At 36.4% G+C, this 14786-nt stretch overlaps 1 protein-coding gene across 1 annotated transcript in view; it reads left to right on the forward strand.

Moving 5' to 3' along the window:
- arhgef38 (Rho guanine nucleotide exchange factor (GEF) 38) overlaps positions 1–14786 on the forward strand; it is a gene marked incomplete at its 5' end in the record, with an annotated part of 22413 nt that continues 7627 nt past the window's right edge. Inside the window, 13 exons of the mRNA XM_079812157.1 lie at positions 1–226; positions 3318–3502; positions 3907–4024; positions 4277–4424; positions 5489–5506; positions 5822–6021; positions 6120–6253; positions 6352–6456; positions 7419–7541; positions 7851–8162; positions 8851–8982; positions 9059–9260; positions 10749–10960. Coding sequence (XP_079668283.1) covers positions 1–226; positions 3318–3502; positions 3907–4024; positions 4277–4424; positions 5489–5506; positions 5822–6021; positions 6120–6253; positions 6352–6456; positions 7419–7541; positions 7851–8162; positions 8851–8982; positions 9059–9260; positions 10749–10960 — 2115 coding nt within the window. The remainder of the gene's footprint in view (positions 227–3317; positions 3503–3906; positions 4025–4276; positions 4425–5488; positions 5507–5821; positions 6022–6119; positions 6254–6351; positions 6457–7418; positions 7542–7850; positions 8163–8850; positions 8983–9058; positions 9261–10748; positions 10961–14786) is intronic.

The raw sequence follows: 14786 nt of genomic DNA on the forward strand, positions 1-14786 counted from the left end.
ATGGATCCCAACCAGGCCAGTGGGAATGACAGAGAGAATGAAAAGGGGGAGAGAAAAGAGAAGGACAAAGGAATTAAACGGAGAAATAGACTCTTCATAAGATACCTGGAAAGGAGGAAGACAGATACTATTGTGGATGAGGACGCTTCCAAAGGTGACATCAGCATCGCAACCTTGGTGAGAAGGAGCTATTCTGACAAGACAGAGTATAGTGCTAAACTTAAAGGTAATTTTTCCTCAGGAATTCTTTTTAAGCTACTTTGTATGAAGTTGTGATTTTATAGTGGTTAAACATCAGATAATAGTAAAGCCTTGATCACTTTAGAAAGACTGTTGTTAGGCTAACATCAACACGTTTTTAACCTGTCACCCTTTTTTCCGACATCCTGCAGAGCAGCAGGTTAGCACAGACTTGATTTTATTCCAGTTATACTCTTTTAATTATACCCATCTCAAATTCCATTAGATCTTTGTATAGAGTGAAGTAAAAAAAAAAGAGGGCATGTGTGTGCTGATGCTTAGCACCTGTTGCGTTGTTACATTACAGAGAGAGATCTATTCCCACTGGACTGATGTCACATATGCAAACTGAACCTCGGCCACAGTGCTGAACATGGTTGTGGAACAGTCGTAAACAAGCTCAGCCACAGTGCCTACGCTGTTTACTTTATCAGGAAGCTGCTATCTACTAATATTTAGTTGGTTTATTCCGCATTGCACTCTTTTTGCATTGTTATAGAGCATTTAACTCAATGAGTATATTTCAAGACATGTGATTCATTCATTCATTTTCTTGGGAACGTCATGTCACAGTCTGCTTGTGATGATATGTGAATGTCATCATAATCTTAACTTGAGAATGACATCAGCTGACAGAAAAACTAGTTTAACAGCCTCCACTGAACAGGGAATGAAGCCTTTCAGGGCTGCCAAGTCATGACATTGAGGACATCTCACAGCTATGAGGACAGTCTTGTCATACAAGCTTCTTAGTTTTCAGACAATAGCCCTTATATAAACAAAATATGTTGTCATACATTCACATACAGTCATGTCAAGGAGAATTCTGAGAATTAATGTGTAAAAGGCAAACAATTTTTTTTATGTATTGAATTTCACTTAACAAACAGCACATGTCTGAAACGCTGACAACAAGGGATATGTCAGCAGTTTTAGTTATAAGCATTAGCAATGAGACTTTAAATTCATTTTTAAAACCTTTCAGTTCTAGACATATTAGTTGTTAAATTAACTTTTTTTCAGTTATTGATATACCTTCATATGGTTCAAACATAGTGATGTAGTCCATTTGATAATTGTATTCTTACATTTAAGACATTTAACCATGTTTAGCCATATATTATATTTATATTGCATAGTATGCCATTGACAGCCAGCTGTATGTCATATGGCACATTTAAAGTCAAATATGATGACATCATTGAGGAAATGTTGATCCCTGAACAGGAAATGCTCATAAAACTGAGTGTTCTGGATCACTTGAACATCATGCTGCATAATGAAACAATAGGTTGACTAAAACAGGAATATTGTGTTAGCACATTAGTATGACTGTATGAATGTGTTTGAAATATGATATTTTCATGTCTCAAAAGAAAAAAAATCTATCTAAAGCAAACACTTGATCATATGAGATACAAGCTCTTAATGGGCACTTGCAGGGCAGGTTCCACTTGTATGTATAAGAGATGTGTTTGGATATTGTATGTTTACTTTTGTTTTACTGAGCCAAACCACGCGGAGAAGGCAGGATGGGAGTCTTGCTTGAGGCTTTGAAATTCTGAAAATAATTAAAAGGATATAGGCAAATAATTATTGATGCAATACAAAGGCACTGGAGCTAAATCAACACTCACATGAGCTCAAAGCACATCTCCAAGCTTGAGTTCAGTCAGGTTACGTTTTCCTGCAGAAATGTGATCTGTTCAGTGTGGCCTTCAGTGTGAAAAGCTTTGTGTTTTCTTTTTATGAGAACCTTTTGCCAGGCTAAATTGCTCAACCAGTCTAAATGCAGGTTCACTAGAGAATAATGCATTAATGATGAGACATTTGCTATGAGGAATCTTGAATTCACTGCTTAAGATAGTGACACGTTTCAGTTTATTCTGCATCAAGACGTACATGTTCTGGTGATTTGTAAGGCAGAGATTTGTTATATGATTCTGTGTGAGTGGAATGAGTGAAACACAACTCCTCTATTGTCATAACCAAACTCTTTGTCTAAGGCTTGCTCCTCGAATTATATCTGTGTGCACTGCATATTTTTTTCCACACGTAATAAGTTACAGTTTTGTTTGAGTAATTAAAGCTGCTGCATTTTTTAAGCGTGAAATTTATTATTGGATCCTTTTAGACATGTCATTACTTCCTCACATTATTGTAGACATTTCCTTATTTACATCTAAAAAATATTCAAATGTTGTCTAATTATTAGTCTGTTTATCTGGCTAATATCTGGCTATAATGTGCAGGCACTAAAAGAAATAAAAGGCCTTTTCAGCATTGCATCACTGTGCCAAAAAGTAATATGACACCTGGCCCCACCTTTGCCTGTAGCCTCTCTGTCTCTTTCAGTAAGGAGGAAGTGTCATATGGAGGTGATCAGGAAACAAAGAATCATCTCACTTCCCATGAGTACATACCTGCTTTATTTAACGCTAACAGCAATATTTTTTTGTTTTATTTAGATAGCTAATATACTATTGTGATGATTCATAACTCAATATAAGAATTACACAGCTGAAAAGACTCTTAATTGCATGTAATTATTCAATTATAACACTAATAATTAAGTTATTGTTATAGAATGACATTCTAGGTCAGTTTCCAGGGCAGTCTAGGAGAATTAGCTTTTCTTTTTTTTCTTTTTACAGATAAATCTTTTAAATCCTGGATAGAGCCAAATATGAGAAATAGTTTAATGGGTTTAATTATGTGTTTGCATATTTTTTATTTAACAACCATCTAGTGCACTGTAAAAAAAAATTGCTGCAGTAAAAACTTATTTTGAAAGTTATGGTTTTTGGAAGTAAAAACTATTTCCATATATTTTGTGGTGCAAACCAGTGAAATGATATATAATTTCTTGTAAAAAATATACAAGCAACAATATGCCATTCCATAACACCTGAAACATTGTCACCATATTTTACAGTGAATTTCAAAGATTCAAATATGCAGGGTTTTTTTACGAAAATTTTACAGGGTATCTTTTACAATTTATGTCAAATCTGAACTGCATAATTCATCTCTCTCTCTCTCCGCTAACACCCCCCCACCCCCTCCTCCCACATCAGAGAAAATGTCCCCACATGACCTCTCTTCACCAACATCCCCAGCCATGGATCAAGAAGAGATCCGCCACAGGAAGATGATAAAAAGGTCAAAGGTCATCGAGGAGCTGGTTAGGACAGAGGGAGATTATCAGAAGGACTTGGAGCTCTGCATAAGCGAGGTTCTGCTTCCTCTGAGAGCAGCCCAGGCATGTTCACAGTTCTAGATGTATTCTTTCAAATCTGTACATGAAAATTCTGTCTTTATTAAGAATAAATAAGTAAAACCTAAAAGCCCCAGTCATTTGGGCTATTACAAACATACCATCTTGTAACTGAAGAACTAGAACACTTTTAGATTCGTCATTACATAATCACCATAGAGGTATACATAGAGGTTTTATGTTTTCACTAAATACTACAATATTAATTCCGATCAATAGTGTTGCCACTTAAAAAAATATTAATTTTAATTTTACTTGTTTTAATGATCATTTTCCATTATGATGTGTAGAGCATTTCTGTTAAGCATCTACTAAACTTTTATACTAGCTTTTTCTATCCTAACGTTTTGTTTGATGCATTATTTTGGGGTCTGATGGGTTTGTTATAGGTGGTGGATGTGGATCGACTGTTCACCAACATTGAGTCTGTGTGTGATGTCTCTGCTGATCTGCTCCAAAAGCTACAAGATGCCATCGCTGACCCTGACCCTGAAACACAACTCATTGGTAATTTTGAAATACATTTGAAATAGACATATTCGACTTACAAACATGAAATTAACAAACGAAAATGTTGGCTATAATTAATGCAATGTTACGCAACAACTGACTTTACAAATTAGGATTAATTAATTAGTGTTTATTATTAAACTAAATATTTAAATGAACTTAATAAACCTAATAAAAATAATGTTACAGTTTTAAAATAAAAAAGTTAAATTATTATTAATTGATTGTATAATCATTTCTTTTTTTCAGGAGACGTGTTTATCCAAGCCAAAGCTGTCATGGAGGAGGAATATAAAATTTACTGCTATCATCACGACGAGGCTAATGCTTCCCTCAAGTCTTATGAAGCACAGGAGGACATTCAGCAGCATTTTAGAAGATGTATATCATCACTCAAGTAAAGATGTTAACTGCATTCATCCCTTATGCCCTGTACACACTGTACGATTTTTGGGCTGTCCCAGATGAAATATAACCAATCGTGGTGTTTTCTGTGGTCATGACTCCTAAACGGTGGTCTTACAGGTTCAAAGACGGCCGTTTTCACGGTCTTGCAACCAAAGATGGTCTGCGGTATAATTTTCTGAATTGTCAGCAGTGTTGCTGCTATGACTACTGACTATGCAACATGAAATGGCGAATTGATCAATGCGAAATGGAGCAAAGCTTAAAACTACTTACCTCAAGCTCCATTTGCAAAATTGGGATGCCAAGTTGGCCTCTTTTCCTTAGCTATGACCGCATTCATATTCTCCTTTTTTGCATCCTCCTCTTTTTCTCAGTGTACATAAAAACTAGAATTGGATTCCCTTGGAATCCGCAATGCAGCTGATTTATTATTTCCTTTTTTTCCCTTATAAGTTTGTTTTACGCACCATTTTATAGGCCTGTATGTACAGTATCCTGGGCTGTTTGAGAAAATTTTAAAAAACAAAATTGAAAAAGATAACATTATAATAAACTATAACAGTCAGCTTAAGGAAGCTACAAGTATTATCCTGTTAAAATAACTCCAATATCATACATTAGAGTTGTGTGGGGTGGGGGTAAATTAAGCATGATCTGTTGTGACATCACAATCATATTGCATTGTGCTCTATGGATCTGCTTGAAGTGTACATTTTGAGTAGACTCGCTCCCTCTGTCAAAATCGAGGGGTCTAGGGTCTGTCCTAATAAACTTCCCTCGCCCACTTGACAAAGTTGAACGCACTTCAAAATGGTGGCGGGGTGCTTAGGGGAGTTTGCGAGTGTATGTCTAAAAGTGGAGTTAAATGCAGCCATCACCGTTCTGTCTACAAACATGTCATAACCAAGTTTAATAGATCCATGTCGTACAGTGTGATTTGTAATGATCTTATAGGACTGCCAAAATCACACAGTCTGTCTCAGGCATTAGATATAAGCCCAAGACTTTGGCTCTGAAGTTTACAATAATGATGTGTTGTCTCTTCTCTCACAGGAAAATATATGACCTGGAGTGAGTATGCAATTTTTTTATTTTAACTGTCATAAATAATATTGAGTATAGTGAAAATTCAGACATTTTATAATTATAAACATGAATGTTACTTTATCGACATGTTAATAGACAAGTTAGTTCTCATTGCCATGCACTTATAGTGTATTCAAGCTATGCATTAATCAAACCTGCGACTTTGTTATTGCTAGTGTCATGCTGTACCAGTAGAGCTACAGAAACATCATAAAAGAAATTTATACAGACTGTTTATAGTGAACATAGTGGAGTGCACCATATCTGAATAGTTGTTCTTCATTTAATGTTATTTTTTAGAGGGAAGCCCAATTTGCTTGACATGGGCTCTCTGCTCATTAAACCAGTCCAGCGTGTCATGAAATACCCACTGCTACTGGCTGAACTGTGGAATGCCACACCCATTGACCACCCTGACAACAGGCCCTTACAGGAAGCTCTGACCACTGTGAAGATCATTAACATTAACATTAATGAGTTTAAAAGGAGGAAAGACATAGGTGAGACATGCACAGGATATTGTTTAGGTAGTATATTCAAAAAGTTGCAAGTTTTAAGTATTCAAGTATGCAAATATATGACACTTGCGTTATTTCAGTGCTGAAGTACAAGAGGAGTGATGATGAAACCTCACTGAGGGTTAAATTCAACAAGTTCAACATTCATTCTATCAGGAAGAAATCTGATCGCCTGACAAGCTATTTTAAGATTCTCACTGGAGTTGAGCCACAGGTACTTTAACGAAACAAGACATTAAAATAACCATGTTTTTCCTCAGGCTTCTGTAAAGGCAGTATGTGTGTATTGTTGTGACTTTTCCTTTTCTACAGGTGAGAGATGAAGCGTTTGACAAAGAGGAAAAACTTTTCCGTAGCCTTGAGAAAGCTGTTAGACAGCTAGTGAAAAACATCAGCTGTTACTTGCTCTATACTCAGGTATGAAGTATCATGTGACATATTTTCTAAAAATATAAAAATAGACGCAATTAAGGAAAGATGCAATTGTTTTTCCATGCATTAGTCAATTTTGATATTTTGGGCTCACTAAACACAGACTAAACATCCAAACACACGTTTTAGTGTTTATTTCATTACACTTTATCTATTTACATCTGTGGATTTAAAGGCCCTTTTTTTCTCATGAGTTTTTCTCATGCATTGAGCCAAAAATCTCCTCTTCAGTAGCCATTACATACACCAAAATGCACAGTTTTATTCATACCTTTATTCTATAGTTTTAACAGATGGGTTTTGTTCATATACTGTACATGTTTTTAGAAATATTTTTATATTTTATTCCTAAAACATAAAAATGTAAAATAGAAATAATCTGCTGCATTAGGTTTGTCCACCTTCCTCCTGTGTCAAACTAGCAATGTTTTGGGTGGTGTTTTTTCTGCCCCAGTAAGTCTTTTATGTAGGGGTATTTTGTACCTCAAATACTATCCTTGCATTTATTCAACAGTTCCTAAAAACTGTTGATTTAAAATTTTAAATATTTGTAATCTATGAGATATAAAGTCTCATAAATAAATAAATGACTCTTCGTTCTACACAAATCAGCAAAGTCGTAACATTTCAAATTACCTCAAAATGGCCGCGTGGATCAGGACCATTTTTGCAGCATAGGAAAGTACTGAGATAGTTCTGAGTTAGCTACTGAGGGTTTATTTAGTGTTTTGGGAGGGGGAAATACATTCAAAAGGCCTAGCCTCATTCTACTGTAAAATTAGTTGCAGTTCTATTCATTGAAAGCACTTAAACATAAATATAATATATCTAAATATATTTATATATAGACCTGGGTCTTAAACTACTGGAGTATATACATTCTCCTGAATTATATAAATGTCGAACAGTACTATGTCCTGTTTTTTATATTTCTCTTTATACTGTAGGAGATGATATCCATTGCTGTTCAAAATGCACATGACCTAGAAACTATAATGAAGGATCCGGACAAAATAGACACCAATGGCTTTCAGCAAAAGAGGAACGGCAATGACCCATACAAACAATTTGTAAGTGATTCCCCTCACACACAAAAAATATGTATTTTACATGCATAAACTATGGAATACAATTTCACCTCAGTTCTTGTCAGCAACTGCTCTGTGGAACATTCTCAAACAGTCATGGATGACCATTTTTAAATGAGATTTAAAATTACATCTAAATTCACTAAATTATTCCTTTAATTTTTCACATTTTATCGCTATGCTTCCTTTTCAATCAAATTATTTAGTCTGTAAACCTATGTCTGAATCTGCAAATAGCAGTTTTTCCACCCTACAACCTGTTTAAAAATGTGTGTGGTTTGTGTTCCTCAGAAAGATCATATGGAGCATTTGGTTCTGGCTCCTCTCTCCAGCCTGCTGGGAATGTTCGCATCACCACAGAAGCTGATACAGAAGCGATACGATAAACTGTTGGACTATTGCAGCCAGTTGGATTCCCGATCCTCCAAAGAGGAACAGGGCCAGGCCAAACGAGATTATCAGGCCCTCAATGCCCAGCTGCGTGATGAGCTGCAATGCTTCAACCGAGCTGTTAGAACGATCCTCACCAACTGCTTGATTTGTATAGTGAAATTATTTAGAAAGCTGATGGATACAGCCCAACCGCCTGTCCACCAGCTACCGGTGAGTAGTATATATATATATATATTGAAATGTAGAGAAAGTGACAGAGCCCTTTTTTCACTTTGGAAAACCCAGTTTTAAGTGTCTCGCTCAAGGGCAAAATGGTGATTTTACAACTTATCAGGTTACTTCTGTGGCCCATGCTTGGATTCAAACCTACAATCTTTGTGTTATCCAAAACCATTAGCCTATTATATTCTAAGCATAAAGAATCTTTAGGCATACAAGTATAGCTTCCCACAGAACATGAAACGTAAAAAATAGGTTCAGTAGGCTATACATGATATTATAATATATTACTTATAATACTTTGTTACAGTTGCTTTCTGTAAAACAGTAATAATGCAGATAAATAAAAAGCATATTCAAAATACTGTAGTTTAATGTTTTAACCATTAGTGGTTGTTCATCTACAACGATGATTCTCAACTTTTTTTGATTCCATTATATGACACGAGAGTTTTAAAAATAAAATAAATGTCAATTTGTGTTATTTAGATGTTAGTTTGTGTTATTTAGCATTTAAATTATTGTTATGTTAATATTACTACATTTATTTGACTTGGGGCACCCGTGGGAGTTTCCCGAGGCCCTTTTGGTTAGGAATCACTGATCTACAGCATGTCCAAAATTCTGTTATGGATGTTTAATGTTAGATTTTAACCATTGCATTGGTCATTCCATCCAGGTTCCTTTGTCAAACTTTAGTGAAGTTCAAAATTCTATCATGGAGGAGCTAAGCAACCTTGGATTCTTCAAAGAAAATTCCCAAAAGCTGATGGAGCGTAAAGTGAGCTTTGAGAAACGGGACAAGAAAATGGTATGATTGCAAATGATAAATATGGGTAAACCCATATTGCAATTAAGGTCTCAGTTGATTGTAAATTTCTCTTCAGGCCCCAGAGATACCCAGACAGACAGAGGAGCACAGGGCCTGGCTACTGGAAGAGTATGCAGTGGATCAGCTCTATCAGCTCAAGCGTAACTGCAATGCCTGTCAGGAAAAAGACATCAGCCTGCTGGAGGGGGAGCTGGTGGCCCTGCTGGAAGACAAAGACCCTATGGGCAGCAGCAGCCGCTGGCTAGTGCACACTGGGAGTAAGTCTGTTTATGTGTGTTTAAATACACTCATTTATTTTCATAAGAAAAAAAAGAAAAAGAAAAGAAATGAAAAAAAAAAAAAAAAAAAAAAAAAAAAAATATATATATATATATATATACACACATACTGTATATTACCACACAGTGTATAAGAGGGAAGTTTTAAATATTGATAGTCAGGATGTACACTGCCATCTATTGTGCTCACCAAAGCTGCATTTATATGATAAGATATGTCAAATCTGTAATATTTTCAAAATATGATTACAATAACCATTTTAATATATTTTAAATAATTAATTCATTCCTGTGATGGTTATGCTGAATTTTCAGCAGCCATTAGCAGTTTCACGATCCTTCAGAAGTCATTCTAATATGATGCTCAAGAAACATTTCTTATCACAGTTGTACTGCTTAATATTTTGGTGAAAACCAATTTTTAACCAGGTTCGTTGAGAAAGAGAATGACAATATTTATCTGAATAGAAATCTTTTGTAACATCATAAATATCTTAACTTTCACTTTTAATGTGCTCTTGCAAAAAAATGAATTAACAATGAACAATATTATATTTATACAAAATTAACTTTTACCTAGATTAATAAATGCTGTATAAAAATGTTGTTCATTGTTAGTTAATGGTACCTTATGCATTAACAAATGTAAACAAATGAAATTTAATTATAGTGTTACCAGTTTTGTTTTGTTTTTTACTTTTACCCAGGCCGTACGCTATTAATCCACATGAGAGTTTATCCCTGTAAACATAAAATTTAAAGTAGACCATTAACTAAAGCATTAATAAGACCGGTGGAAATTTTGCATGCATCATATCTGCTGTAGCACTTCATAACCTTACAGCAGAGTAATGAAATCCCGTAAGGATTTTCTTTCGTCACATCTATAAACTAGCCTCTCATTAACTCCACAGAGACTGTTGCTTCACAACAGGACCAGTGTTCTGGGCTGCGTTTCCCAAAAGCATCGTAGGCCTAAGTAGTTCATGCCTCCAATGGTCTCTACTATCAATTTAGCTCACAATGCTTTTAAGAAACAGCCCAGATTGTTATTTTAGGTGACTTTATGTCTGTAATCAACTAATATAAGTATTTTCTGGTGATTGGGGGAATAAAACAACAGTGACTGGAAGTAGAAAAAGAGTTTAGCCAATAAAGCCCTTGAAATCTTTACTTGAAATATTTAAATATCACAATATGGGAAAAATTATCATCACCAACACGCCAACTTTGTCATAAAAGATATTTTAACTGTATATTAAAGAATGTGAAAATGATCATTCAGAAAATTAATTAAATTAGTTTGAGGCCTGAAACTGATCGGCCTGAGATTACTTTCACTCTTGTGGTCTTACAAAGCCACCATTCTTTTGCTACTATTAGATTAACCAGGCTCTTGCTATTGTTAATGACATTTCTCTCTTTGTGTGTGTGTGTGTGTGTGTGTGTGTGTGTGTGTGTGTGTAGGTACGCAGGGTTATGTGTACTCCTCATTCCTGAAAGCCTATAACCCCCAGCGGGAGGTGACTGAGAGGCCAGATGACTTTGACAATCTGAGTCTGTTTGTCTCGGGCAGCAGGAGCAGTAGTATGCGGAGCTTCAGTCCGAACAGCACTTCAGACAGTATGTCCCCTCAGTCTGGACCACAGGACGAGCCAGACCACTCTGAGGACCAATATGTAAGACACATAGAGTGTGTGTGTGTGTGTGTGTGTGTGTGTGTGTGTGTGTGTGTGTGTGTGTGTGTGTGTGTGTGTGTGTGTGTGTGTGTGTGTGTGTGTGTGTGTGTGTGTGTGTGTGTGTGTGAGAGAGAGAGTGTGTGTTACTCTAGCCCTAAATTATATTTAATCAATGTCACATAAGAGTGCTGTTGTTTTAAAATATCAGCACTGGTGATGCACTGAAATTTTGCCAACTGAAAATATTCAACCGAAAAAGCAAACAAATTATAATAATAATATATATATACATATATATATATATATATATATATATATATATATATATATATATATATATATATATATATATATATATATATATATATATATATATATATATATACATACTGCAGAAGTGAAAGTGAGAACAGCTTAAAAAAAAAAGTAATGTGTAAAAAAGTTATAATAGTTTAAAGGTGAACTATGTAGGATTTTTGCAGTAAAACATCCAGAAACCACTAGGCCAGTGTTATATATTTTGTTCAGTTGAGTACTTAGAATATCCCAAATGTTTTCAACTATTTGTAAATCGTGAGAAAATTGCTATTTTAACCAAGGAGCCGGGACGTGTGAGCTATGCGTGTGAGGGAGTCGCCTGTCGATTGCGTCATATCTGCGTCACCCTCGGTCTCCGGTTTTATTCAGTGAAACACTTTACTCTCACTGCATTGTGAACAAGTGTCATAGCAGCCGCCGAGCGAACGTCATAACTTCCTTTTCAACACACTCAGATATATCTAATACGATAAACAGAGCTGCGTTACCTCACATTCAGCACTGGAGAAGAGGAAGTGCCGCCGGCAACCGTGTCATAATAAAAGTCCCGCCAGCGACTATGCCATAATAACAGTCCCGCTCTTCAATCGCTCCTGCGGCCTTGCTCAGCACCACAACACTCGGTCCTGCTCTGCTTCAGACTACAGTAATGTTAATAATCGCATCCATGAACATGATTTCTGCCCGAGTCCTATCCTGACTGTTTCCCACCGGCTGTGAGGTGAAGACCACATGTCCCGAGATTCTGCGCTCAAACGTGGCGTCATCAAACTACGCCTTTGTTTTGAACAGGCGACCTCTAGTGGACGGAAAAGTTACATAGTGTAGCTTTAAGTGTACGGTAAAGCAAATGTTCTGAACTAAATATTTTCATTTTATACAAAATATATATTTTACTATTTAATTTGAACTCTAAAATAGCTAGAAAAGCAAAGCAATATATATATATATATATATATATATATATATATATATATATATATATATATATATATATATATATATATATATATATATATATATAAAACCAAGTTGTGTTGATGTTTATATCATACAAATTAAGCCTGCAAAAAGGTTTTAAGTACCCATTTTCCATGATGACGCAATGTCCAATTTCAAAAGGACAAAAAGTTTTCACCGGACGAACTTTGACTTCGTTCAGACTGTCAGTCCAAATCATATTTTTGTGCATATCCAATTAAAATCCGATCAGGTTTAGCAAGTGTGAACTGCAAAAAAATAAAAAAATAATCACATGAAACGATTTTTACAAATCTTTTTCGAGCTACATTCATATGTGGATTGAAATCCTATTCAAATCACATTTCTGGAAATCCGTTTTAGTCCGACTACTCTAATCAGATTTTGCGTGGTTTATGTGACTTTTCACACCACGATAGATGGAAACGTCAGACACTGTTATAAGAAAACATGCTTAAAGTCGCTGCAGAAACAAGGTTGTGTTGTTGCAAAGTGCCGGATGAGCAGACATGTTTTGAGACCGGCGGAGACGACAGAACGGAATAAAGATTGCCACATAAGACGCAGTAATCCAGCACGGTTGCTACACATTGTCATGTTGTTAATAAGGTAACATCTCAATTGCAAACCCCTCCATGTTGAGGTTGTTGTTGTTTTTGCCATATGCTTGCCAACGCAACGTCATTGCCATAGAAATCAATGCAGATATTCCAGAAAACTAAAGAGCTGCATGGAAAAACAAATATCAATCAGACATCAATCATTTAAGATCAGATTCCAGATGGTTAAACAAATAATCGGATTTGGACTGACAATGTGAATGTAGTATTTGAGTGTTTAAACTTTCAGATGATGCCTAATTTGATGATGATTGCTAAAATATGTGATAGGGATGAAAGGCAATTAAAAAAGGTGACAAATGTCCTGCAACCGGGACACTGACAGTTAACAGGCTATTAAGTGATTCTCTGATGACACGTTTTCATGTGTCAGTGTCTATTTTGAGCACACAATGTGGATAATCTACTAAAGGTAAACATGTCAGCAGTGTGGACAAACTTTACCGTGACAAAAAATGAACAGGCGCAATAAGTAAAATTTGTTTGGCTGAAATGCCAATGACAGGCACCTCATTGTGGGAGGCCAAATCATGGCCGAAGTTCAAAGCAACAACAGCAAAGAACGCTGGTTACTTGCATAACTGAGGTTATGAGACGGTCAGTACATTAAGCCTATAAAACTTTGTGGACGTGCAAGGTGATGCCCATGTAGCTGCCGCACAAATCTCTGAGAGGGACACGCCACACAATGCTGCCCAAGAAGTGGCCACAGCCTGAGTTGAATGACACCTAACAGATGCAGGCATTGTACGGCCCTAGCACTCACGACAGTGTTCCTTACTCCTGTTGAACATTGAGGGAGCATCCTCTCAACCAGACACACAGTTTAACATGTCCAGGGAAGGATGACACAGCATGAGGAAAGAGTATTGCCCACAGCTCCAGGAGGTTGATGTGAGATGCTCCTAACTATGGTTCCCAACTGCCCCATATACCTCGATGTTGCCAAAGTCCTCCCCACTCACCGAAAGAAGCGTCCATGGTTACCACCCAGAGTCCTGCACGGGTGCGGGTACCCGCGGATATTGCTGAAACGGGTGAAAAACTTCCTACTGTGTCGGATACGGGTGCGGGTCGGGTCGGACAAGGGAGAAACACGGGTCTAAACACGGGTTTTAAACAGTCACGTGCAAACGAATATATATAGGAAAAATATATGCATGTATATTGTAGATGTGTTCCTAAAAAATATATGCATATTTTTAGGAACACATCTACAAAAATATGCCTTGCCTGTATTTCAAGTTGATAAATCCATCAAATCCATATCAGTTTATGGACCCACTTTATATTAGGTGGCCTTAACTACTATGTACTAACATTTGAATTAATAATTTGATACAATGCACTTATTGTGTACATACATGTTTTTACATTGTACTTACATTTTTAAAAAATACCTGCATGTAATTACATCTGTAATTAATTTCTGTAGTTACATTTGTAATTACACAGTTGGCACTTCCCTTACACCTAACCCTACCCTTAAACTTACCCATACCAATACAATTTGAACACAGTAAGTACATTGTACTTAATTTTTTATGTAAGTACATAGTACTTAAGGCCACCTAATATAAAGTGGGGCCCAGTTTATTTGTGGCCGTGCGGCGCGCGCGCGCAATCTGCCTGCACTGCAGTCGTCGAGATGGATCATGAGGATCACAAGGAAGTGACATGATGCAACAGACGCTGTGTGTTTTTGGCTGCTTGCTGAGTTGATCTGGCACACAACAGCCAATCATCCAAGTACAGAAGGATCAGCATGCCGAATTCTTTGCTGAAGCGGTTCCAGTGCCACCTGAAAGAAATGTGTGACATGGGGAGAAAGAGAGAGGCCGAATGGAAGGACTCTGAACTGATATGTCCTGCCCTGAAACATCTGGGGCAATGGGAACATGAAAATA

The sequence above is a fragment of the Gobio gobio genome (genome assembly GCF_949357685.1).
Source record: "Gobio gobio genome assembly, chromosome: 3".
NCBI classification, from domain to species: Eukaryota; Metazoa; Chordata; class Actinopteri; order Cypriniformes; family Gobionidae; genus Gobio; species Gobio gobio.